This window comes from Xiphophorus maculatus, chromosome 9 (genome assembly GCF_002775205.1).
Source record: "Xiphophorus maculatus strain JP 163 A chromosome 9, X_maculatus-5.0-male, whole genome shotgun sequence".
NCBI classification, from domain to species: Eukaryota; Metazoa; Chordata; class Actinopteri; order Cyprinodontiformes; family Poeciliidae; genus Xiphophorus; species Xiphophorus maculatus.
In genome coordinates, this window is record NC_036451.1 from 23,700,078 (window position 1) to 23,727,496 (window position 27,419).

Genomic DNA, 27,419 nt, shown 5'->3' on the forward strand with positions numbered 1-27,419 from the left:
TGTCCAAACAGAATGGGTCTTTATTCAGGAAGTGAAAGAAAAGAAGATTTGTAATCAACACCCCATTTAAATACAAAACCAACAAAAATAAAAATAACCATGATATTCATCTTGCATATCAAAGAACCATTCAGTAATAATCGCAATCCAAACACCTTATAGACCGCTTTGTGAATCTATACACAAACTTTGATTTAGAAATTAGTCACTTTACCAATAAAATTACAAATATTTAGCTTTAAAAATAATCAAAAACTCAAAAATATCTCAGCAGTTAGCATCTCAAATATATTATGTGTCCACATAAAAATACAAATAAACCTCCACAAAAACAATAACATTTAAGTATGACGAATTCTTCCAAAAAAAAAAAACAAAACAAAAAAAAAAAAAACAAGACAGAAAAATAATCTGCTACTGTTAAATGAAAAATAAAAACGCAGGACAAAACAAGATGAAAGGAAATAGAAATACGCATGAAAAAGTCTCTCCTTTTGTTAGCAAAACACTATTCAAAATAACTACAATCATTTACATCGGTACAAAGATATCTGGATTTAAAAATACTCGCAATGAAAAAACGGGGTTCGTTTTTCTGACGGTAAAAAATGACACTGTGGATCAGAAATCTGCAAAATATGCAATGAAAAAAATAAATCTGCATTTTAAAAAGGTCTACACTGTAGTTCTTACTTTTATACAAACATTAGAAACAGTATTGCACATCACAACACAGAGTCGAGGTTAGTCGGCCTTTCAAAATGTGTTATATTCAAGTTTCAGAGCATCTACGAGGACAGGCAGCCGGGGCCTCGATGCAACGGGGTGGGGAAGGAAGGAAGTGGGAGTTTTTGAGGGGGGCGAGAATGTCAAGTGTCTTCCCAGATTTAAAGAAAACCTTCATGTTTCCTTCCCTCAAACAACATGTGCCTCGCGTATCAAAATAAGAATCACCTGTGTATCAAAAACGTCTGATGGCGTTGCTAATGAAATGATTCCTCTGAACCTGTGGGGCGCAATTCATTGGTGGGGGGGGGGCAGAGGGGGTGGGGGAAATAAATTGTCATATTAGTCCTATTTAAATAGAAAAATACAATCAAAATCAAAAAATCTTTTTTTCTCGTCTACAAAAATAGTGAAATAAATACGCTTTTACAAAAACAAAACAACAAAACAAGGGACACGTACAGAATAAACGAACAGTGTTTCAACATAGAAAAAAAAAAAAGGAACCACATGAAGACAGTTACGAGTCAAGTGTTACAGGTGACGATATTCACACATCATCGGGGTAACTAAAGGGAGGGAGACGGGTCCAGATGGTTTCCTTCGCTTCTCACTTTGTTTAGTTTTTTTTTTTCTTTTTCGGACTCCCGCTCCTCTGAACAACCAAATCCCACTAAAATATATTAGAAACAAAATCTGGGGTTCTGGCTCTAATCACAGAGAACATAGATAACTTAAGACCACTGCATCACGCTACATCTTAAATAAGTAATTGTGGGGAAAAAAAAAAAAAACATTTAATAAATCATCTTTACAGTTACAATAAATAGGTGGAGTCCACGTTTGCACGGAAATCATTAGGTGGGGGGAGTGAATAGAAAAGTAGTGCATAATAATAATAATATATAATCAAAAAACATCTCAAAGAGCCAGTGAAGGGTAAGTAATTGTCGACACAAACAGTTTAAATTATACGAACCAGCTACAATAAGAATATATACGTTTGAGTTTCCGTCCCGTTAAGGTTTTCGTAACAGCACACGCTTGACTAACACTGAAGACCACACTTTGGGGGGGCGGGGACGGGTTCGGGATGGGACAGGGTGGACACCGAAATCACGACGACACAGGAGCGACACACGTGTACGGTTACTGAGTGGACGGCCGGGCGGGGCGGCCGTCCAAACAGAAAAGATTGTCCCTCAACGGTTTAATCGAAACGTCTTTCGAAGGGTCGAAGCGGAAACCGACAGAAACGAGTAGAAACGAACGATTCGCTTTTTAAATTTTTTTTTTTTTACTAAAGCCATCGTCCTCGCTGTAAAAGCTCAGGGCGGGAGATGGTTTGTTGTCAGGTTTCCTTAAAACTGCGGCGCTTTGGTCGCACGGCGTGGAGCTGTGACTGTTACGTTACAAAATATACGGAGCTCTGCAAACATATTCACACACCCAATATATACTTAGATTTTCCAAAAAAAAGTCATTCATGTTACAACCACACACTACCGCGTTTGGGATTTTATGTGACAGATCAACACAAAGCAGAGCATAACTGTGGAGTAGAAGGACGACGCTACACAGTTGCAAGTTTGGGGAAAAAAAGGTCACCTGAAATCAGTAGACTTCACATGACTCTAAACATTGAGCCAGAAATTGACGTTCACATGTACTCTCCATCTCAACAGAACAACCTTCTTTATTTCTCTAAAGAAATGTCAGACTCTAGATCTGCACGGGTGATTTTCCTCCGTTTCCTGCGATACTTTCCATTGGTCTATAACACATCGATGGCAGTTGTAGTGAGAAAAATGTCCGAGGGGTATGAGTACTTTTGCTTAATAATGTCACTCTTGTGTTTGCATCTGTTTCTGCCAGAGAGCTGCAGACTCAGATCACTTGGGGACCGCTCAGGGGTTCGACCGCAGGAAAAGCGAAGGCATGTTGTTGAATTTTTCTCTACGTAATCTGTTGATAACTAAACTAGAGCCTCAGCCTACACTAAGAACAATCACACAGCACATGGACAACACAAACCACTGAACACCACTCTGCTTTTGAGATTTTTTTTTTTCATCTATACAAGGCGCCATGTCACCAAAGGATGGCGTCTACTAAGTCTACATTAGAACCGATATCACTTGTTTTTGTATTGATAGTATGTAAACAGATCAAACTACAGAGAAACATCGATGCATGCAAGTTTATGTACGTGTTTTTTCTTCTTCTTCTTACCTAACTTCATCTGACTTTTTTTTTCCCTTGTCATTTAGGAATCTGCAGTTGATGATCATGCTACCCAGTACAGAATTTCAGCTTTTTAAAATAGGATTTCAGTGATCAGCTGTTTTGGTTTATTATATCTTTCTCACATTTCACATCCTGCATGCTACTTCTGCAGCTACAAGCCTAGTGTGGTTTGCATGCACTCTTACTCTTTCTGTGGCGCCGTTAAGTGGTTGAGTGCATACTGCATTTCATTTTACATGATTCGGGTTTAAATATAACACCAACATATCTATTCATATATATTTATATATAGCAGCAAAGCTTCTAAAATAGCTTTTTTTTTTCTTCTTAAGTATAAATGTTAGCAGAAAACCGGATTTTGTGTTTTGAGGTATCGCTCTACAAGTTAGAATGAGCACAAAAAAATAACCTTTTCTTCTTCTGGGTTTTTTTTTCTCCTTTCAATAAACTCTCTAAAAAGTAAAAAAAAAAAAAAAAAAAACAACAACAAGAGAGCCCGTGGCGGCATTAGAAAGTAACGCTTGTTTCCGCGTCAGACAGCGTGTCGGTTTTGAGCTTCCTATCGTTTTTTGCTACCTTTGGTTAAATTACCTGCGGCACGTGTCGACGTTAGAGAATCGAGGTCTTTTTTTTCTTTTTTCCCCCGGAAACAAGTGTGCACTGAACGCACTGTGTGGTTGCTAGCAGCAGACAGACAGACAGACGAGCTGCCCCCATGCAAAAAACATTCCTGTATCTACCTTAAATCTCAAATACAAAAATAATAAGAGTAATCATAATAATAATAATAATAATAAAAAGCTACAAAAATCAATCTCTTTTTTTTTCTTTTAAATCTCCACTTAGAAAAAGATGAAAGTACCACAAAAGAGTTGTAGAGTTGTCAGAGCCTGAGATGTGAGGGCGGTTTTGGTGAAAAACTGAGGCTTGCGGTGTTTGGCTGCTACAAAAGATATATAGCTATATATAGTATATATTGTATAGTGTTGCGCACTTGATTATACTGATAGCTTAGTTTAGCAGGAGAGCAGAGCCAGGCTCTTTTTCCCATTAGCCGGTGTTTCGCTTAACTCTGACCGTCACCATTGGATGTGGAGCCCCTGTGCCCCCTGTTAGTTCCAGCGGAAGTGAATCTGGCGCGGGCGGTCGGCGCCCTCCTTCACCAGGGGCTTGTGAAACTCTCGCCCCGCGCGGGAGTGGATGTTGGCCCAGCAGAACTCGCAGTAGTACTGGAGACAGGTGACGTTAGCGCAGAAGAAGGGAGCAAATTTCCCGCCGCAGCGAGCGCCCTGGCACTCGTCACACAGCTGGTCATCCAGGACGTAGGGCTTCACCTCCACCTGCATTTTCAACGAGAAATTGTGTGAATGTCACATCTTAAATGACTAGGCGTGTGGGAATTGTTAATAAAACAAACTGTACCCGCTTATCGATGTCTCCATGTTGCAGCTGGACGAATCTTGCACTGATGGCAGCGATGTAACTCTGCTGATTGGAGAACGCCACCCGCCCTGCCCCTTTAGGGTACTTGAGCTCTGGATCTGTGTCGATTCCTGCGTAACACACTCCACCGTAGAGGCGGTCCATGATCATGGCCAGCTCAACTAAACAAAGGCCAAGAATATTAATGAAAGAAAGTTAACATGACATGATAGCAGTTCTGGGCACAGATAGCTAAAAAGTTAGTTTTGCTAACCCTAAAACACTAGTCATAAACATCAGTTGCACAAATGCTAAAGCGCTATGGCAACATAGTATTTAGTAGAAGCTAATGCTAAAGCATGACGTCAACATGGTATTTAGTAGAAGCTAATGCTAAAGCATGATGCCAACATGGTATTTAGTAGAAGCTAATGCTAAAATGCTACTACAACACAGTATTTAGTAGAAGCTAATGCTAAAGCATGACATCAACATGGTATTTAGTAGAAGCTAATGCTAAAGCATGACGTCAACATGGTATTTAGTAGAAGCTAATGCTAAAGCATGACGCCAACATGGTATTTAGTAGAAGCTAATGCTAAAGCATGACGTCAACATGGTATTTAGTAGAAGCTAATGCTAAAGCATGACGTCAACATGGTATTTAGTAGAAGCTAATGCTAAAGCATGACGTCAACATGGTATTTAGTAGAAGCTAATGCTAAAGCATGACGCTAACATGGTATTTAGTAGAAGCTAATGCTAAAGCATGATGCCAACATGGTATTTAGTAGAAGCTAATGCTAAAGCATGACGTCAACATGGTATTTAGTAGAAGCTAATGCTAAAGCATGACGCTAACATGGCATTTAGTAGAAGCTAATGCTAAAGCATGACGCCAACATGGTATTTAGTAGAAGCTAATGCTAAAGCATGACGCTAACATGGTATTTAGTAGAAGCTAATGCTAAAGCATGACGCTAACATGGTATTTAGTAGAAGCTAATGCTAAAGCATGATGCCAACATGGTATTTAGTAGAAGCTAATGCTAAAGCATGACGTCAACATGGTATTTAGTAGAAGCTAATGCTAAAGCATGACGCTAACATGGCATTTAGTAGAAGCTAATGCTAAAGCATGACGCCAACATGGTATTTAGTAGAAGCTAATGCTAAAGCATGACGCTAACATGCATTTAGTAGAAGCTAATGCTAAATGCTAACTTCAACTGAAATTCTATGATGTCAGCCCTTGAAATGCTACACAGGCAAACACAAGTTCAGTTGAGGAAATAGAACTGAGGAAAAAGAACTATAGCATGAACAGTCTTCACACACTTAAAAATAAGAGCATGAATATAATCGATTAGTTTGAAGAATTCTTAACAGTAGATAAAACGTCAAACTTTCAACTTAAATCTTACAAAACAGCCAAGAGAATCAGCGCTTTAGAATTTACCATAAAAAAAAACTAATTCAGGGGAGGGTAAGCTTGTTAAACGTTTTCAATGTTAGCAAAAATGCTAAAGTGCTAAACCAAAAAATAGCTTCACTATTAGCATATTAATAGAAGAGAGGCCACGACCAGATAACACCCTGTCCTGTTATCCATGGCTGCAGTCGGGATAGTTTTGTTATGTTGTTGTCTACTAACACAGTTTGGGGGTACGTACTTGCTCTCAGGGGACGAGGGACCCCTCCCACAAAGATGGTTTTGCGGGGATCGAGAGGCTGTGATCCGTCCATCACAAAATCACTGTCGCTCAGGTTCCATGGTCGGATTTGCACCTACAGTCAAACACGACAAAAGATTGACTCACATCTCTTGATTAGACGTGAAACATGTTCACGACGACTCCTTTTTGTTTCTGCCAGAGAGCTGCTGCACGTTGAACTCACTGGTTTGTCCTTGATGGTGGGGCTGGAAACACACAGGTAGAGCTTCCCATCCTCCTCCATGCATGCGTCAATCAGGGCCTGCACCGAGCTCTCCTCCTGGAACAGCAGGAAGGCGTATCCTTGGACAAACACACACACACACACAGAACGCATAAGGTCTTAATGTGGATTCAGTACAAAACATCACTTTGCACAACCAACTGGGGCCCACAGGAAAGCATTTAATCTTCTTCCTTAACATTTCACAAGAGTGGATCATACAGAAAGTGATATGTGAGCCTTCCTGTTTGAGAAATCTGTATCTGATGAGCCACTTCTGTGTTCAGTTGCTCAAATGTTTTGGGTTGTTATCTTGTTGGGTTTAGTCCAGCCTTTTCTGTCAGCTGTTCTTAAAATGATCCAGGATTGGTTGAACATGTTGGCCTAAATACGTTGTAATTTTCCTATTAACTAAAAAATTGCTGTTTGTGATTCGCCAAAACTCATAATTACTTCAAAAATGCACATCTTTTGTTTTATTTCTCATCCATGGAGGTCGAAGTTGGGAATGTCAGGGCTACTAACTGGTTTGCATTGGATATTTCCTGATTTATGAAAACCTCTACAATATTTGAACGCAGAGCTCCTCCATTATGACTAATATTACAATCATGATTTTTTTTGGTCAACAATGATTTTAATGAGTTTTGAAAAACAGCATATATATCACACTTGAATAACAATGAATGGCCCTGAAACACAACATTTCCCCTGATTCAAGAATTCAAAAGGAAGACTTGAATGGGAGGACTAAGCCTCCCATAAAATAACAAGTCTTTATCCATATCCAGACTAATAAATATACAAAATATATATATATATATATATATATATATATATATATATATTGCATAAACTCCAGCCCCTGTTTGCACGTTTCTCATAAATCACTTCATGGTGAATGTCGGGTGGCTAAACAGATTTGTCGTGTTGACATGTGGTGCAGAAACCCTGGAGCAGAAAATCCTGCACATCAAGCATCTCTCTGCCATGTTTGATTGAGCTACATTTTATTGTTACTACTATTATTATATTATTGTTTTTTTTTGGAAAGGATACTGGAAACAGGAAGACTATTTATGCTATGAATTAATGAATGGAAAAGGGGTATGATTATATAAGTTATGGTAAACTTCATCATACTCCTTTTCAGGCTCACAGTCACCGAATAAGTGGTGTATTTACATGCATTTGAGTATATAAATTTGATAGTAAGGTCATGTATTTACACTTAGAAACATCAAAGTCTTTATTATTATAATTATGTTTTGTTGGTGAAATGTCTGTCTGAAATAAATGATCATCATCATCAAAATAAATGGATCCAGCTTCCAGACAATGACATCATCTACTATTTTTTCCTATTTTGGATTAATGACTCTGGGTAATGGGTTTCTGTGTGATCATATTTACACCCCGGAGGGGAAACACGACGTCATGGATTATTTACCAGAATTGAACATGACTGCTGGAGGCGAGGCTAAGCAGGGCAGATGATGGATGTTAGCGGGTGCTAATAATTGTGACACCAGTGATTCTACTAAATCATTTCTTAATTTGGGATTTTCTCCCACTAAATAAAGATTTTACTTTAAGAATTTTATTTCAGAATGCCAACATTTATAGAAAATGGCTACGAAGGTAGTTATGGTAGGTGTTCATGTGTTTTGTCGATACCTTTAGGGGGAAAGTAGGATTTGCTCTCAGCTTTGTGTGGCCAGTCCACCACCAGGTGACCGAAGCGACGGAAGCTTGAGGTGATTTCATCTGAATCGACGTTTAGAAAGACGAAAAAAAAAACCAGACGGATGTAAAAAGTGAAAGACGGAACAGAAAAAACCCCAGACGTGGAGCCAGTCTGGTCATCCTCACCTTCGTCTATGTCAGGAGGCAAGCCCCCCACAAACACCTTACGAGAGAAGCGCTCGATGCGCTCCCCGTTTTGGTGGGGGTAGCAGTTGGGAGAACCGAGGACACCCGGGACACCCTGGTTGCCGTGGCCGTCGTCGAGAAGATTGTCGTCGATCGGGAAGAGAGAGGAGCGGCCTGGCAAAGACGAACAGGAAGGTGAGACTGCAGCAAATCGCAAGCGGGCATTTGCAGAAAGCGCCCCGGGAGTGCTGCCTCTTTAAGGGAGCATCATTTCTCCTCTACACAGAGGGACAGATTTGAGAGTACAGCGCTCTATAAAATGACCTGTCCACTTTCATCGCACTGCAACGCCGAGACAAAGCAGCAGCTTAAAGTGAGGATTATGTGCAGTTTCGTTTTTGGCAGATCTGTGACTGTGACATGCAATAATCTGCCCTCTGCGTGGAGCAGCATGGCTGATTTGGCAGGACTGAAAAGCTGGGAACAAAATCATGTGACCTCCGAAGCGTTCAGTTTATTATCCATCCTACTAAAAATAATTAAACCGATAACATAAAAATCATGTTTTCTTCTAAAATGTCATTACCCGTTTTACCAAAGGCAAACATATTCAATTTAATCTTTTATAATTACATTGAAACTATTTGTGGCCTGTTAGCCTAAAAATAAAACAACTAAGTGAATATACAAAAACACAAAAAAAATTTAATTAACGTAACAAGGTTGAATTACAAACTGAGAAAGCTCAGTGTTAGAAAATGTTCTGGATAAGGAAAGAATATACAAGGGTTCTCCAACATTTTAAAAGTAATTTGATTTGGACTTAAAAAAAAAAAAATTTTAACCAAACCTCAAAACGTATTCACATCCCTTAAACATTTCCCATTTTGTCATGTTACAACCAGAAACCTGAATGTACCTCACTGGAACTTTATATGACTGGTACAATAAGAGCATATTTACATTATTCAGCAACATTTACAATGATACCCCTAAATAATATCCAGCAGGCCTGGGTGTAATTTAATCACAGTCTGAATTCAGGTGATTTTAGCACGCTAAAACATGGTCAGGATCAAAGGACTTGAATACTTTGAGTCACAAAGTGGGCCTTGTAAACAAAGAAGGTGTTGAAACCTGCAGCACCTGCCTGTCAACGACCCACTCACATTCAGCTGCATATGGCCAAAATGTTAGGTACACATATGTGAGCGTTGAGGGCTGCACTGTAGAACAGAACAACCTGAATGTAATCCATATTCTGCAGAACCGGGCTTGGCAGGTGACCTTTTATAGAGAAGGAAGAAAAAAGCTCTCAAGAGCTCAAATTTTAAGGCTGCCTTCATGTTTTGAAAATCCAATCGGTAATCTAAAATGTCTGAAAAGAGATTTTTAATCAACCAGACATTCCATGTCTACGTCACTCACATCTGAAGAACTCAATAGTTATCAAGTAGTATCCCAAACATGTTGTTATTATTATTTATGTTAAGGTTACAAACATGGCATTAAGGTTAATGCTTACGCTGAGGACACTTAGCTTTACATTTCTGCATCTCCTGATAACCGAAAAGCAACAGTTTTAACTGTATTTTACATTTTGACATGTACATCAGAGAAGTTTATCCAGCTTAACCAGGGAAAGACTACAGTTTCCATTATTGGCACAAACCTTTAGAGACAGAATCTAATACCACAACTTTAAGCACTGGAAATTAACACTTCAGATTGAGTAAAAACTCATAAGCTTTTTCTTTTTTTAAATTTTATTTGAATTTTATCATTTCAAAAGCCACAGCGTATGTTGTTTATCAACTGGAGACCATTTTCCTCCTAGTTTAATGCACAGGAGCTAATGCATGTTTATATAAAAAGACAAGCTGATTACTGATTGTTCTATGTAAAAACACCTACACAACAATAACTAGACATTTCAGATCAAATATTCACAACTAATGGAAAGAGAATATCAGTCGAGACCAGATCTGGAAACCACTGTTATCATTCTTATTTGGTAAGTAAAATAATTGAATAATTGTGTTTTTATGTATAGCAAAAAGGGGGAAAAAGGAATTTCTTCCTAAGAACAAATAAAAAACCCCAACATGTTCTAAAACCTAAAATCCAAAATACAGCGAGTTCTCAAAGCCCATTTAAAAATAAGCAGGAAAACATGCCACAAGAGAAGACAGACACATTGCAGTATTTACCTCGACGTCTCCCATAGCTTCTGGCTGCATGTAGAAAAGTACAAGAGGGCAAGGTTCAGCTGTGCAAACATTTGTCAAAGGGCATTTTGTGACTATTGACTTTAATCTGCAATTATCTTATAACTTTGTCCAACTACAAATCAACTAACTTGAGTAATTAATTAACAGAATGGAATGTCCTGCCTTAAAGTTAACCATCTGAAGTGACTCAAGAACATTCAGACTGCAGAAGAGCGAGAGAGAGCAAAACATCGTCTGCTGTGTAATATGCTGAGTATGTTGGCAGCATTTTAGAAATCTCAGAGTTGAGTCAAGGAGCATAATTTTCTAGACTAGAGGTGTCCAACTCATTTTCGTTTTGGACCAAATCAAGATCACGAGTGCTCTTAAAGGGCCGGTTGTGCCAGAATGTATCGATAAAACCTGTTCAGAAACTGTTAAAATATCAATGAATTCTTAAAATTAAATAATATTATTAAATATCTTTTCAGTCCTTCCAGGATTTTGTGATTTTTGTTTTTGCAATAAAAATCTAAGTGTTTGTGGAACTAATTTTGACATTTTTTTTTAGTTTTTAGCAAAATCTGCAATAAACTCCCAAAATGTGAGCACACTTGGTGTTTAATCTAGAACCCAGAGGGCCACACAAGAAGCTATGGCAGGCCGGATTTGGCCCACAGGCCTTGAGTTTGAAACATGTGTTCTAGACGATCCAAACGGGCTTGCGATTAGAAATCGGCCACAAAAAATTACCGTAGCTTCTGCTGAGTTGAGATTTTAAATTGAACCGATTTAGATTTTTTTCTTATACTTAGAACAAATGAAAACAAAATCATTTAGATTTTCTTTTTACTTAAAGGCATGCAAATGAGTCTGTCCCCATAACTAGACATAACAATGTAGATCAGATTCTGAGAATATCACTACTAAGGCATCTATAGTATGTTGCCCTTAAAAGCGTGACAGCATTTTAAAATAGAAAGTCTTGAAGAGTTACACGAGGAGCCCTGCAGGTGGTGAAGTGTGAGTCCAATGAGGTTAAAGAGTAACAGAGGAAGCAGCGAAGGGAGCGGGAGACACAGAGGGAGACGACGCTTCCAGATAATTACCATTGAGCATGAGAAGGCCGTCGGCCCCGGGGTTAGGGCAGCCCACACGGCCTGACATGAGAAACACACGTTATGTTACAAACTCAGACACACACCACAGAAATACAAATACAGATACCAACGGGGGGAAAGCGGAGGGAGAGGACAGGATGAGGCCGACGCATTTACATGGCAACTGATGCAGAAACAGATAAACAACAAATAGGGAGAGCACAGCTGTGTGCTGCAGGCAAAAATGAGACAAACGTTGATAAAAAACTAGAGCATTTATGACATTTTTTTCCACTAATTACATTGTTTTTTATTTTTATTATTTTTAGAACAGGTGAACCTTTGCTTTTTTTTTTAAGCTGGCTTCATGCTGGAAATACTGGTATTCACTTAATGATCCGTCTTATTTATGGTTTTGGTTGTGTGTGATTTCTACTTCCTTTTTAGTTATTGTTTTTGGTTTTGTGTTTTGTTTTGGATATTTAAAATCTCTTCCTGTTCTAGTTTGGAGTGTCCTGTACAAAAATAAAGTTTATGAGTCTTTGAGAGAGGGTACTTGCATTATTATGCCATTATGAACATATTATGTGAAAGTGATCTCAAAACGACAATATTATCATTTATCGCAATCATTTTAGGGACGATTTATCGTCCAGCAAAACATGTTACAGTGACAGGCCTAAATGGCATTTTTATGCAGTAACCAGCATACAGAGCAGGATGTTTTAGTATTATTTAATATTGAAATGGTATCTAGTTACAGTCAAACCTTCTTATTGTGATATCCTCTCACTGAGCATTTGTATTCAGCCTCCCTTTGTCAATATTTGGTTGAGTCACCTTTTCTCTACAGTCACATCTGCAGGTCTTTTGGGAGTTTACAAAGCCACAGTTTGGAATTTTACACATGTTCTTCTTGTATAGCACGTTGAGTGGTCAGTATGTCTGAAAAGGTGCAATATAAGTTAGTTTACTCTAACCCTAGGAATTTTGAGCTGTATTTACACTAAACCACACACACAGGATGTGTCTGCAGACAAATGATTCAAGTGCATCAGAGTAAGGAGGGCTGAATAAAAATGCACAATAGTACTTTTCAGATTTTCATTTGTAAAAGAGAAAAAAAAAGAAAACCATGTTCATAATTTTTATTCCACTTAACAGTTTTGTTGTACTGCACCACATAAAATTCTACTAACATCATACTTTCTGCAGGTTTCGCCTACTCAATTTTAAGACTTTTTAAGACCTTTAAGGTCAGTTTCAATGGCAAAGACTTGTAAGACTAACGTTTGAACGCCTTGTTTAAAATCTATTGAAATTCCAGTTTCCGAGTTTTTATGTCGCATTAGCAACAGTCACTGTTTTCTGAGGCGCTTTAGAATAGAATAGAATAGAATAGAATAGAATAGAATAGAAGCCATGCCAGGTCAAAACTGTGACATTTCTGGGGTCTGCCTTTTGCACAGAATGCACACAAAATTTAGCTATGGAGTTAGCTAGTATTAGCAGCTAGTTAGCAGTAGCCTCAACTGCCTCAAGTCACAAAACGCAAAGAAGATGATTAGATGACAATAAAGTTTTTTGAGAAAAAAACAACATATACCATACAAGATACAAATAGTGCTGCCATGACAAAACATAAGAACTGTGATTAACATATTTTAGCCCTGCTTACATTTCTACTGAATTTAACACAGTTTAAGGCCTTCATTTTAATACTTTTAAGAGTTGTTATGGCTGCGCGGATTCCCTGAGAATTCACAGAGATTTGTAGTTGTCATGTGACAAATGATGAAAAGACTCATAATTCCTGTTGTGAGGAATTTGCACCAACCCATGCCGCTTTTTAAGTTACCTAATTGTTGTTTTTAGGTTATTGTTAGCGCTGTGTCATCTGCACAACCATTTGCGAGTGAATTCTGAGAATTTGAAGAAGATGTGACTTCTGAACCCTCTTCTTTAGGTCGTTTGACCTGTACTGACCAGTTTCACGACGTGAAACTGCATTTGCAGACACTGACAAGAATACAAGGCAGGACACTTTGGCATGGTTTTGCCAAAACTCCAGCACAGAAGCTGCAGTCTGCAGGTGAGTCATGGTGGAGCAGATAATGGGCTCGTCTGCGTTTTATTTTTGTTTATCTACCAAAGCGGAACCAAAATCTGAAATGTTTCATTCGTAGCTGGAAAAGATTAAATAAACCTCGAGAGCATAAAAAGTTCTTAGCTTCTTATGCTAACAAGCTAATGAAAACTGATAATTTTACCATGTGCTCTTATATGTAAAAGCTGTTAAGCATAATAAAGTGGTAACGCTGTAAATAGCCTGTCAGTGCCTTGTAAGCCGTCGTCCCTCTCAGCTCCCCTCTTGGCTGTCATAAACAGTGTGTGGAAGGGTGATCTCATTTAAAATTAGCCCACCCCCCTCCTGTCTTCTTTTTTGCTCTGCACACTGGTCCATGTCCTGTCCATCTGTTCAGGCAGGAAACCCCCTCCCGATTCACCCCCCCCCCCAAAAAAAATATATGAAAAAAAAAAGCTCATGGAAGAAGAGCACAGGTGGATTGCCAATAAAACGGAAAGGAATGACGGCGCTTATTGTTTGTCCACAAACAAATCAGTAACCAAAGCAGACGTGCCTGCTTGTGCCACTGATGTTCTTCCTCTGTTCTTTCAATGTTGTAAAGTGAGAGCGTATATTGCTCGCACGGCTGTAAATGAGCCACTGGAAGGCGGTGGTAGCGGCGGAGACGGAGGCGGAGGAGGAGAAGGGCGCGAGGGGTGCAGTCATCCGACACTGCTACTCTGATATTCAGCAGCTGAGTGCGGGAGGCCAGGACAGTGTCGCACTCTCTGCCTGTCGCTGTCAAACCATTAGAAATAATTCAGAAGAAGCCCAGCGCTCATTCTGAATCTGTTGAATTTCCAAAGGCTGAGAAGTGAGAAAACAGGTTTCTCTTCTTATTCTTACTGAAGCACAAAAAAACAAAACAGCAGGCCGGTTCTGCTGGCCAGGTTAAGCCAACCACTAGACCAGAGCTTTAAGGGTCAGTTGAACGTGCAGCTGGTGGCACCGGCATTAAGCTCTCAGCGGGGAGGTAAATAAGCCCGCTTGTGGAAAAAAACAGCACGTCTGTGGGAGAAACGGGCTCATTGGCTCCTGGAGACGATTCCCTGAACAAGATCGCCTTCCTCTGACCCCCCACGCCTCCCCACGACGGACGGAGACCAAAAGAGAAAAGGCCACCTTACCTTTTATCGGATCCTGCTCCACTCGCATGATGTTGATCAGGGAGCTCTCCAAGGAGTGCATGTTCAGGCTGTCGTACATTCTGGAGCGGTCCTGGAAAAGTAAAAGAAAAACAAAGTGGGGGATGTTGGTTAATTTGCCAAACATAAATGAAGCACACACACCATGATGCATGTGTAAATCTATCACAGATTTGTGATTTTGGCTCGTGAGTATTAAAGCCTCTGAAACTTGGCTATTGGGCTTAACACGCAGGGGACCGTAGATTCAGATTAACATTCTTTCCATATTTATTCAATTAGAGGGCCTGGAGGTAAGCCAGTGAGGGGCTGGTCAACTATAAGGAACTGAATTGTATATAAAAAGGCGTCAGTGTACATGCTGTTGTTTTTTCTTTTGCATTTTGTCACATAAGTATGTGACGCAACACAAGAAAGTTGAAAAATGCTCAACTTTTGTCGACGTTGACGTTCATTGTGTCAGGTTTCAACTTTCACCTGTCGCCGTCGTTCGTCGCTCTCCGTCTGTTGCGCCCATCACCCATGAGAGACATAAAAAGCTAGCTAACTGGCTAGCAAGGGTATATTAGCAGCTAGCTAGCGGCAACGTCAACCGCCTTGAGCCACAGAATGCAATGAAGACAGCTGAGCAAAACTCAAACTTGACTGACAGAAAGTCCAGCGAAAAAAAGCCACATGTATGAGACTAAAAAGTCACGACAAAGTTTAAGACCTGCAATTCACGTATTTAAGGTTGACTTATGAATTTAAGACTTTTTAAGAGTTTGTGGACACCCTGAAACACAGCATGTAATCTTATTGGGACTTTATGAGACAGACTATACGTATTGCATAAATAAAGGGAAAGTCTGCTAAAGACCATCAGTGAACATCAGCATCATGTACATTAAAGGAACATAGCAGACTAGCAGTATTAGGTAACAAAAAAAAACAACATCCCAAACTTGGACCAATCAGCTGACAGGAATACTATTTGTCTTGCCCTCTATTTATACATATCTAAAACAATCTCTCTTTGTGTTGAAAAACTAATTAATGAAGGAACAAACTGCTTGTGTCCACTAGGGACGATTGTGTTTGTTATAACTTTTCCAACAGCCAAAAAGTGTCTAACCACCTGAGATTGTTGTATATCTAATGTATCAAAGAAAGCAGGAAAGGTCATAAATAGGAAAGATTGCAGCTGTGGTTTCATGGGAAGATACAAATACAGGACAAACCTGATGGAAAACCTGTAAAAGGTTGAAAAAAGTTGTGATGCTGGAGTGAAAGTTCACCTCCCAGCGGGATGACAACCCTTAACGTACAGGCCAGAGCTACAAAAGAACAATTTAGATCATAGCATGTTGGCGTGTTTGAATGGCCTACTCAAAGTCCAGCCTGAATTCAGTGAAGAATCTGTGAGAATGTACAGTATGTACACAACAGTCTCCATTCAGTCTGACATAATTTTGCCAAGAAGAATCTGGAAAAACATCAGTCTTGGGATCTGCAGCGAAAGGTGGTTCAAGTATTGACTCAGAATACAAATGCACAGCAGTATTTATTTACATTTAATCGTAAAGAAATGTGAAAGCCTGGAATCCTTTTATTTCCAGACTTTGCGTCAGTCTGTCGCACGAAACTGAAAGCACTCAAAGGACATTAATACTTCCGCAAGGTTCTGCATGTGAAACCCGTCACGATGCAAGGTTGAAATATAATTAGTTTGATCTCATTCAGTATAAATGAATGAGATCAAACATTAATTTAAACTCATTTATGACATGAACATTCATTTGTGAAATCATAAAATGATGTTCAGAAAACATCATTTTATGAACCCCTGAGGTAAAAAGTATAGGAATGAAAAGGCGTCCTTAGAAATTTCGGTGGTTTTCAGTCTTAAAAAAGAGACGAATCCGCCCTTCTGCTCCTGCTAACGTGTAAGAAATGCAAGCAGAGACACCTAGCATGTTCAAACACGAAGATAAAGCAATATCTTTATTGGAAGAAATATTTATACTCCAAAATTGGACGGAACCAATTCATTTGTAGCAAAAGTTGATTCTGTTATTGACGATTGATTTCAGCCCAAACTAAATTTGGTTGGGGAATTATTCTGACCTCTGACACCGAGAGCAGAGGTGACTCTCTCTCTCTTACCATCGTCAGTCTGAATCCCATGTGACTGTGGAAAGGTGACGCTGCATAGATGCGCTCTGTCAGCGACTGCCAAACGTTAAACAGAAAAGGAAGGAAGAAAGGAAGCAAAAAACTTGGAATCTGAGAAATTTCTGGGTCTGACACTGTTTATGGAAATTTATCCATGAAGTCAGGCCTGCTTCCTGGAATGGAAGCGTTGTTCTTCTTGGCACCGATACAACTAAAAATACAAACTCATAGCAACCATCGCACAACTTGGCGGCAACCTCATTCAGGCCGATATCATTAGTTTAATTTGAATGAGTCATATACTGTATGACTTACATAAAAAAAAAAAAAACAGTTAATGAATGTAAGAAAAACTAAGTGTCTGATGAGGCCTCAGTAAGTATAGATTATTAAATAAACCCTTTAGAAGAGACAAAATGTGACACTTTGGTTCAGTGTTCAGATGTAACTTTGTGATTTTCTCTCAGCAGTTTCTGCCCGAATGGCTTCATGGGAGAATTTAACAAGAAAAACATCAGGTCTTTGGCTAAAGGACAGCTTGAGGGAGTCTGGAGAATGTCTGGACAAACGCATCCCGATACTGTCCAGAGTTTGCCTCCGAGAACAGACGACGGCAATCTCTTAATAACACAGCATGCAGAACACACAATACTTCTTCCTTTAAGTTCTGTCATGAAGCGGTGTGTAGAGGTGGTGAGGCAGACGCTGTAGACCCAGGTGGGATGAAAATGATGATTTTAATGGTGAAAATAAGTCCAGTAACAAGAAGCAGGCACAAGGAAACACTGACGAAACATAGACGAGGACCCGACGAGGAACAAAGAACACAGGTGGAGTTAAATACACGGGAGGGTAATCACAGAACGAGACACACCTGGGAACAATCAAGGGGAGGACAGGACAACGAAGAGACTAAGGACACAGAAAACTCTAAATAAACACAGAAAAACACAGATCCTGACAAGTTCCCTAATCAGTCATCAGCCAAACCTGTCATCACGCTGGCTTCGGTAGGGAAAAGGAAACACTAAGTTTGATATCTAGAGAGGCCAGTTCTTACAAAATTTGTTCCTAAATGCTTCTCGTCCAGGTGTTGATGAGTTGTCAATTTTAGCACTGCAGTGAATTGGAGAAAAAAAGCTTAGATTAAATGTTTTGATGTGGTTCATTTGACTCATTAGGCAATTTACGTGATGCAAAACAAGTGAAACATAACTGCTTTTCCTTTACTGAAGAGAGGTTTACATTCAAAATGATAGTTTTGGAAAATAAAGTGCATTTATTGTAAGAAAAGAAAATGCAAATATGAACAGGTGAATCGAAAGAGTTTATGTAGAAGAACGAACATGTAAAAATGGAAAAATTGTTCAGCCCATGATCAAATTTTCTCTAAGTAGCTTCTGACCAATGATCGGGAAAGAAATTTGATTCAAATGGAAAACTCCCACTTTTTTGTTCAGTAAGTGCATCTTCATTTGCTATCTTTAATTGTGAAAAACAATAAAGTTTACACACACAAAACCTGTATGAGTGTATGAAAATTAGGAAGTTCAAAAATATGAGAAACTGGTCCTGCCAGACTGGCGGAGTTTGAAAACGACTGTTCAGTTGTTTCAGCAAAAGATCTAATATACATGATGTGTTAAAATTAAACAAGTTTTGCAAATTGTGTCAGACTTGGCAAGGAATAAGAGGACATGTTGGATCAGCAAATTTCAGTCTGAGCCAACGCAGTAAAACCCAACGATTGATCGCATCTTTCCAGGCATGACAGGATATGCCAAACATCCACAAAGACGACAGACACTCTAAAAAGGGTAAATGTTCCTATGAAGGATGTCGACTGCAGTTGCTGTTTAAACTTTCCTTTCGGCTTTCATTTGATTTGAGTTCAAACTAAATTACAGCCATTATTATTCCCAAAAGGACAAACCGGTTTACAATTTGATTAAAGGATCAATTCACATTTTCCTAATGAATGGAAACTCGGCTATTGTTTCCTCCGATATCTAGTTTTAATGGCTGAGTTTCCCTTTGGAAGTACTAGACGAGCAAATTCACAGAAATCTTTAGAAACAAAGACGTGAATTAGTGATTTAGCTTTTCAGAGTGCCTGGAAATATTCTTCTAGCTTGAGCCTTTCCACATTTTATTCCATTAAAACCCCAAACTTCAATGCATTTTGTTGGGGTTTTGTCTCATAGATCAACACAAAGTAGTACATAAAGTGTGAGGCGGGAGGAAAATGGTAAATGGTTTTCGTAGTAATTTCCAAATGAAAATGTGAAAAGTTTGGTGCACATTTGTGTTCAGCTCCCTTGAGTCAATGCATAAAAACTCTGACATGTCTGCCTGTATGTCACTACAAACAGAATGCTGCCACCACCGTGTTCCTCACTCTATCATTAAATTACAGATTTGTGAAAAACATGACTGACAGCTGTCGAAAAGAAAACATCCTCCAGAGTTAAAGTGACCTCCTGGCTACTTCTCTGATTGATGGTTCATTGTCGGTTTATGTCTTGGTAGGCTGACAGCTGTACTCTACTCTTTTCGTTTTCAGACAAAGGATAGAACAGGGCTCAAATGTTGTCGTAAAACCTAACCCTGCTTGTTATTTTTTGACGTCTGCTGTGATCCTTGCTCTTCAAGATGCTATTTGTTCTCTCTTGTCCTCCAATAAAACGCTGAGACCTTCACAAGAAACCTTTATTTATACCGACATTAAGATAGCATTCACACCAGACCCATTTAGTCCACTTTAATCAAACTCTAGTTTGTTTGTTTAGAAAGTCAGGTTCGTTTGTGGAGGTGTGAATGTAAAATTAAACTGACGCTGACCAGAAAAGCGAACTCCGGTCCGCCTAAAAACCTCTGTCTCGGTTTGATTGAAATGAACTCTAGTGCAGTTTGTATACATGTGTGAACACTAGTGGATCTGAATCTTCTCTAAAAGCAGGAAGTGGACTATAGTGCAGGGCATTCTGGGTAAATGAACCAAAACAAACACTCTAATCTAGTGCTAACAGGAGAACTGCCTTGTGGTTATTTGCCAAACTGCTAAAACCTCACACTACTCTGTTTTTGTTTACATTTTGCAAAGAAGGAAGTTGCTCTCAGTGTCGACTTCAGAGGTTTTCATGCTGTTCCCTTCAATGGCTCTTGGTGAAGCGCCACCACAGGTAAGGAGGGGAATCGTTTCACACAGTGCAGTGTGAAAGCGAACCACACCAGCTAAACATGTAATAAATGTTGCAACTTTGGTTCCCAATCAAACCCAGTCTATTGGACTATCAGGTGTGAAAACATCCTAAATTACCTGTTGACCCTTTGTGCTGGTCTATGGCATAAAAACCTGGAAAATGTTTTGACGTTTGTGACTGTAAAGCGACAAAACAGGACATTTGAGAAGAGAACAGGAAAGACTAAAACTCAACATTATGATTGCGTTAATATGCGCATCGACGCGAGCATAAACTAATTCAGTTTAACATAAATGCTGAAATCATGTGAACAGCTGAGCTCATACCTGCAGGGGCAACATGGTGTTGCTGTTGCTGTCCGTGCGAAACATGTTCTCCTCCATCCAGGACTTCGGCCCCAGCGATCCTCCGGAGCGCGGGAACTTGGGCGGAGCGATGACGTTGCTGGAGAAGGGCTTCTTCAGGGGCGAGGCGTGACTGACGGAGCCGGGAACGCCCATGCCGCTGCCTCTGCGGTGGTCCCGGCCCCAAGACATGCCCCCGCCGCCGCCCCAGCCGTTCCCCTGGTGGCTCCCCCACGGGGACGCTTTCACCATGGGCTGAGCCGGCAACAAGCGAGAGGTTAGATCAAACGCATAAATATGCCTCAAACAAGCAGTAGGTTTAATACTCGGTTTAATCCCATCCCTTATTTCCCCTCGTCAGCCACTGCCGAACTTTATCTGCTTCTGTAATGGGTGGGTAGATAAGAAGATTTAGAGCTTTAAGACTAATACTAAGTATCCCGTGCCCTGCGACACCACCACTGTCACTTACACACTCTCTCCACCTGGACCTAGTGTCTTCTGCTGAAGCATCACCCTCTCAATCTTTTTTGCCAATGTCGTGTGGAAATCCTTTCCAGAGGCATTATGTTTTGTTTATGACAAAGAGAACCAAAAAGAGGGAAAATAAGAGTGTATTTTGCTCAAAAATTCAAATAGGCGCATCTGATGTGTACTACCCCAACTGATAATTGATAGGAATGAGTGGTAGTGGCGTTACCGTTTTTAATCAGGTACAGGAGCAATGCTGCAGCGAACAGTTATTTTAGTAATTGGTTGTGCTGACGATTAATTGGATTAAAAAATTAGCACATTATGCTGATTTCTCATTTCGTACAATATTAAAAATGCATACAATATGTAAATAACTAAATTAATTTTCTTGAAAGAGAAAATAAACATTTTATTGCTTTTAAATTCAAGAACAAAGCATTCCTTTTGTGAACGTTTGTAGCTAAGGACGCATCTGCAGGTAAAAAACATACATCTAACATCAACATGTGTAAAGCCTTTTCTGCTTGACCTCAGTACATTGAAGGGCTAACCTGTTGACAATGTTTTCGATTAACCAGTTAATAATTGGACTGCAACGGGTGCTTAATTAAAGACTTTTTATTAAAGAATTTGAACCAGGTAGAAATACAACTATGCCACTAAGTTTGATATCTAGTAAGGTGGAGGAGGAGGAGTTCTGTATAAAATATATTTACAAACAAAGGTGTTTTTTATCTCTTTATTGCAAAATGTGTGTATTTTTTGTAGAGTTTTGGCTTAATGACTGCTCTGAGGCTGTTGTGTTTTCAGCAAATTGCTTTTTTTTTTGTCTGTGTACTCCAGTTAACAATTAATCAATTACTAAATTAGTTGACAATTATGTCAATGATTAAAATAATTAATCAGAATTATTCCGATTAATTGTTTCAGCCCTATACAGGAAATAATGTGCGAAGGCCACAGCGTTTCTCAGGGCGAGAAATATTTAGAAAAATAAAATAAAATAATAAAAATTAACAAGTGTGGTTTTTTGGGGTTTTTTTTACAAACTAGTGCTTCTTCTTAAAAAAAGACAATCTAATCAGATGCCGGTGGCTTTGTGCTCACATCCTCCGTATGAGCAGAACAGCAGAACCTACAGAAGACGACAGAGGCGACGTACCGAGGAACAGTCTGCTCTGGCTCTGATCCGAGGGCGGAGATAGAAAAATCGGAACATTTTCCGATCAGTAAACCACAGCGTCCCATAAGTGCTCTTGGGTCACGCTGACGACAACAACGCTGCGATGGTTTGAGTTGTTACTGAGGGAAGGAGACCTAAAGCTACCTCCGTTCTGTTGAGAGAGGTGTTCGAAAAGTAGTCTGAGGAAAGAAAGCTATTTCCTATGGAGGTATGTCAGAAGTCCATTAATGCAGACAACAGGAAACCGAACGTACTCTAGGAAAGTTTCTCTATTTTATCCTTTTGAAGAACCAGAATCTGTCTGTCATGGAGCGTAATGGAACCTGACTCGTCTGGAACATTTTCTGGACCAGAACGACATTTGCAGAGCTTTGAAAACTTTGCAGTTAGGGTAAGCGTATGGACTCTCTCTACAGGTAGTACACACACACACACACACACCCATTTGTTTAAAGATAATAGTGAAATTCTTTTTAACTGCTTAGCCGTGTAAAGCTGACTGACCTATCTCTCGCTCACACACCCAGTGTGACGTCGTCTCTGGCTCTAATATAATTAATCATTATTGGACATAAAGGCAGCTTAAGGTTTCCATATAGACGAATGAATGAATGAATGAATGAATGAATGAATGAATGAATGAATGAATGAATGAATGAATGATCTAATAAACTGACACATCTGACGATAAATCTTGAATTTTTCCTCCTTGAATATTAAGTTCAAATCCACAATTGTTTTTTTAAAACGGATCTTGGAGAGAAAAAGAGTATCTTGTTATCTGATGGACCTTTATAATTTTATGTGTGCTAAAAGACAAAAATGTGTAATATATACAATCTTGTAAAGTAGTAAAGGTGTAAAAATTGAGTCTTAGGGCCACTGTAGACAAAGAATACAAACTGGCTGCAGAAAAGTAAACTTCTGTCAAGAAACTTTAAAATTCTGAGAATAATTTCAAACATTAGAAAAATCTTGGATATTGAAAAGTCATAAATGTGCAAGAAAAAAACATTTTTTCCAGGAGAATATTCATAAATCTACACCATAAAGTCAGACGTTTGTTTTAAAAAATAAGAGATATCTGCAACAAAAAGTAACACAAGTCCTAAGGTTTAAGTGGTAAATGCAGATGATTTGCATCTATGTACTTTTCATAGTGGTTTCTCTTTCCGAACCAGAACGACATCTACAGGGTTCAGACTCATCATGAGCGCCTCAAACGGGATCCAGAATACACACCTGGGACAGGGAGGAAGAAGCTGCAACATGGCTGCATCGAGTCTAAACCTGGGAAATGTCCTTCTAATACCGGAGAAGAGTCTATATCTGCCACTTACACTTTGGAAAATATCCAGATACACATTTTCTAGATCTACTCCACCACTCTTTGAGGACTTCTGGCATTTTTTGTTGCAAATGTCTGATTTTACAATATTAGTAAACTTCTGAGATTTTTCTGGCAAATTTTTGACTTCACAATGTCACAAATATTGTGAATATGATATATTTTTTAATATGAATTTATGCCTTTAAATATTGAAAACTGTATTTTCATTATTTAATGAAATGTATGACTTTTCAACACAACAGAACATTCCACTTTATTCAGGTATAGATGTGAAATTAGTCTAAAAATTGTGGAGATTTTGGGTGGTAATTTAGTCCTCTGTGGCTAATTATATATTTTTCGTTTATCTCAAATGACCCTAACACTATTGTATAAAAGAGGTATTGCAACATTGTTGTTGTTGTTGTTGTTTTTTTCATAGATTCCTTTCGCATAACCAGGAGGATTTTACTTTATCAGTACTGTAGACTGTCAGTCATGTGAAAGAGACACACCTGGTCCTGTTTTTGAAAAGGTTGTTTTACTTTTCTGTTTTTGTTAGCATGTCATAACAGTCATGACTGTCACACAGCAACAGTCTTCAGTCAGGGGCCTCTTCTGATTGACTGGAAGACGGACTGCTACCAAAGATCCTTCCTGCCCACAGCATCACGACTCAAGAAAGTTTGATTATATGAGTTACTTACGACAGCATTTAATTTCTCTTTTATTTTCAACTGAATTGAATTTGAGCTAAATTGGGAAAAACTAGATTTTTAATTCCTCTAAAGAGGCTGTTAAATGTTTTATATACTACTTAGAGTTAAATAGGAACTAGCTTATTTAGCTTTAAGCTAGTTAAATAAGATAGTTCTAATTTAAAAACTAGCTTAAACAAGCTAGTTCTTTAAGCTAGTTCTTAAATAATAACTAGCTTAATTAAGCTAGTTATTAGATAAGAACTAAGCTAGTTCTTATCTAGTTCAGGTCAGACCTTTACAAAAATTGGAATAAAAAAAACAACCCTGATGTGACGTCATAAGAAAAGAAGAATATAGAGTTAGAGTGTCATCACAGTTTGTCTCAGTTCAGAAATAAGCTTCTTCTGTGTTTCAAGATCCTAATGACATCACCGCATGGAGAGAAGTCGACTTTCTGCCTTTTCTCTCCTGTCGCTACATTTTTGGATGAGTATTTGATCAGGGCGGGGCGAGGGTGGGGGGCGCGCCGACGACAACAGTCACATGATTGCCTTTGTTGCTTTCATGCAAATATATTTACAATAGATTCAAAGAAGAGAAAGAAAAAGGTTGAAGGGCAAAGAAACAACAACACTGCAGAAGCACTTACAGGCACACCCAGTCAACACAGACACAGACACAGACACACACATGCTCCCATGCACACACATACCCAGTCAGTGTGCAAATCACATGAGAAACCTGAAGCTGAAGGCTACCCGGCTCGTAAAGCTTCCGGTTGCAGAGCGGGGAGGTTCGTGTGAGTCTCAGGGTGTGCCACGCCACCAAAACACTGGATGTTTTCATTTCACCCAAAAAAATAAAAAATACATAAAATAAAATAAATGAGCACCCACTTAGGACATGGAAAGAACCCTGTGAGGTTTTATATTCCCACCGAGCGAACCACAAGAAAGGGGTGGTCCGGCGCCATGTGACTGCATCCCACTGCCAGCTTCCAGGAGAGAACAACAGGAAGATTCAGCGATGCTCAGAGTTCCAGCGTTCCCCCACTCCCTCTGTATGCCTCAAGGGTAGAGACTCTAAGCCTTGCATAATGCATTATGAAAAGAAATATTTATCCCTCAAAGAGCCTGGCAGCAGACGGGGCACATTTTTTTCGAACACCTACTGTACTGTCACAAGGTGGTTCCCATAGGGGTGGAACGATTAGTCGGAATAATCACGTTGAATCGATTATTGAGATAATCTTCAGCTAATTTAGTGAACAATTAATCGTTAACTGGAGTGTACAGACTAAAAAAAGTGGCAGTTTTCTGAAAGAACAACGTACTCAGAGCAGTAATTAATCCATAACTGTAGGAAGAATTACACAAAGTTTTTATACACTGTGTTGATGTTGAGTGTTGTTAGAAGTATCGTTTTAGTTGCACCCTGTGCTACAAATGACCAAGCTTCCTAAATGCCATTTTATTAAATTTTAGAAAATAAAATGTTTGTTACTTGTTTACAAAAGGAGTTATATTATCTATTTGCACGTTTTAATGTGTTTCTAATACTGCATAAACAATTAGCTGAATGTGGCAATTTTGTATCCGATTAAATCGTCAGAATAATGGACAGTCTAACCGATAACTAAAATAATCATTAGTTGCAGACCTGGATCCCCAAAATCTAAAACATTGTTTCCATAAACACTCAATTTTTGCCATTTGAATACAATTAATTGAACTCCGTTTTTAAGTACATTTTTCACTAATTCCTAGCTAATATCCTGATACACAATGCACCGTCTGGTTATGACAGGATGCTGCCCAGCTGCTCACCTGGTGTTGGTTGTAATTGTTCCTCTGCTGCAGGAAGGCGCCCTGCTGGGGGTGCATCTGGGGACTGACCGGGGACCTGCGGCTCTGCGGCTGCTGAGGAACGTTCATCTGAGGCGAGAACGGACCGCCGAAGCCCTGCACATTAATCCCGGCGCACGGATTAGCCGACACCGGCGAAAAGCTCTGGAAGAAGGCCGGGTTGATGGAGGACGGGATGCCCGGGTAGAAGCTGTTCTCGGAGTCCGTGCTGGGCATCTGGCCGATGGCATTCGCGTGCATGGGGTTGATGGAGTTGGCCGCCGGTGGAGGCGAGGAGCTGGTCTGCACGGACCAAGGGGTGCCGAAACCGGGGAGGGAGGGCGAGGACGGGCCGCCGCTGGCGCTCTGGATCTCCTGGGAGGAGGGCAGGTTGGGGAAAGCGGCGCTGAGACCCCCGGACAGCATATTGCCGGTGCTGCTGCTGCCATTGCCGTTATTCAAGTGGTGGGCGATGGGGGAGTCCATTTGGATCTCGTTCAGATTCACAGAGGGAGGCGATGGCGTCGCAGCATCGGCTTCGGCCGCCTCCACAGCAGAGCCGCGGGGGTCAGCGGCGCTGGAGAAGGGCTGCAGGTGACTGAAGCGCCCCTGGGGCGGGGGGTACAGCTCTGCCGGGGTGAACTCTAGCTGCTGATGTACGCTTCGCTGAAGGTCACAGAGGGACTGCGTGTGGCAGAAATGCTCGGGGAAAGCGATCTTCTGGGTTAGGTGGCTGTAATCCGACGTGAAGGAGCTCAGCTGGCTCTCGGTCTGGATGGCTTGCTTCGCGGATTTGCTGACCGAGCTGCTGCTGCGGTCCTCTTCCTCCTCCTCCTCGGCTGATGGGGGTAACTGCGCGGCTGTCACCCCGACAGGCTCATCCTGCATGTTGTGCTGATGCGCAGTAGCTGACAGGAAAACAGGGGACGCGGCGACGCTCGTGAAGGGCGAAACGAGGAATAAATTACTCTCGGGGAAGCTGGCAGGGCGAGGCGCCGTACCCGTGCGGCGGCTAATTCTGCGGATACTACATTCGACGTTTTAATTCAGCAGAAAAGCGTTTTAAAAAACGTGTATATTCGACCGCCCGTGTGTCCGTGTGTGGTCCTTTCAGCGGGGGGAATATGAGTGAATTGGCTGGAGGTGGAGGGGGTCAGGCCTAGGCAGAAATACTCGCCTGGTTCTCGTCGTAATCTCTCCTCGTCTCGGCGGTCTCACTATCTACCTAAACACCGAGCTGTTTCGGCCTGGTTACGCGTATCCTAGCCGGCGCGGCCCATTCCCGTCCGAACCTTGCTGCCCCCCTCCTCCGGTGACCGGCTGGGCTGCTGCGGCAGAGGATTAAAGATCCCCGACTCAAACCACGTCACGGCCGCATCACGCCTCCGTGCGCCCGCC

The 27,419-nt window shown here is 40.3% G+C and overlaps 1 protein-coding gene across 4 annotated transcripts; it reads right to left on the reverse strand.

Moving 5' to 3' along the window:
* cpeb2 (cytoplasmic polyadenylation element binding protein 2) lies at positions 1-27,419 on the reverse strand. Of its 4 annotated transcripts, XM_023339566.1 has the most exons (11): positions 26,004-27,419; positions 20,472-20,744; positions 14,771-14,861; positions 11,525-11,575; positions 10,416-10,439; positions 8,206-8,379; positions 8,011-8,100; positions 6,295-6,413; positions 6,069-6,183; positions 4,396-4,577; positions 1-4,313 (listed from the first exon to the last, which is right to left on the reverse strand). In XM_023339566.1, exons 1-11 carry the CDS (start codon positions 26,907-26,909, stop codon positions 4,086-4,088), a joined length of 2,253 nt encoding a protein of 750 aa, XP_023195334.1. In that variant the 5' UTR covers positions 26,910-27,419; the 3' UTR covers positions 1-4,085. The 4 variants fall into 4 exon arrangements, with proteins under 4 accessions (XP_023195334.1, XP_023195337.1, XP_023195336.1 ...); XM_023339569.1 differs by lacking the exon at positions 11,525-11,575; XM_023339568.1 differs by lacking the exon at positions 10,416-10,439.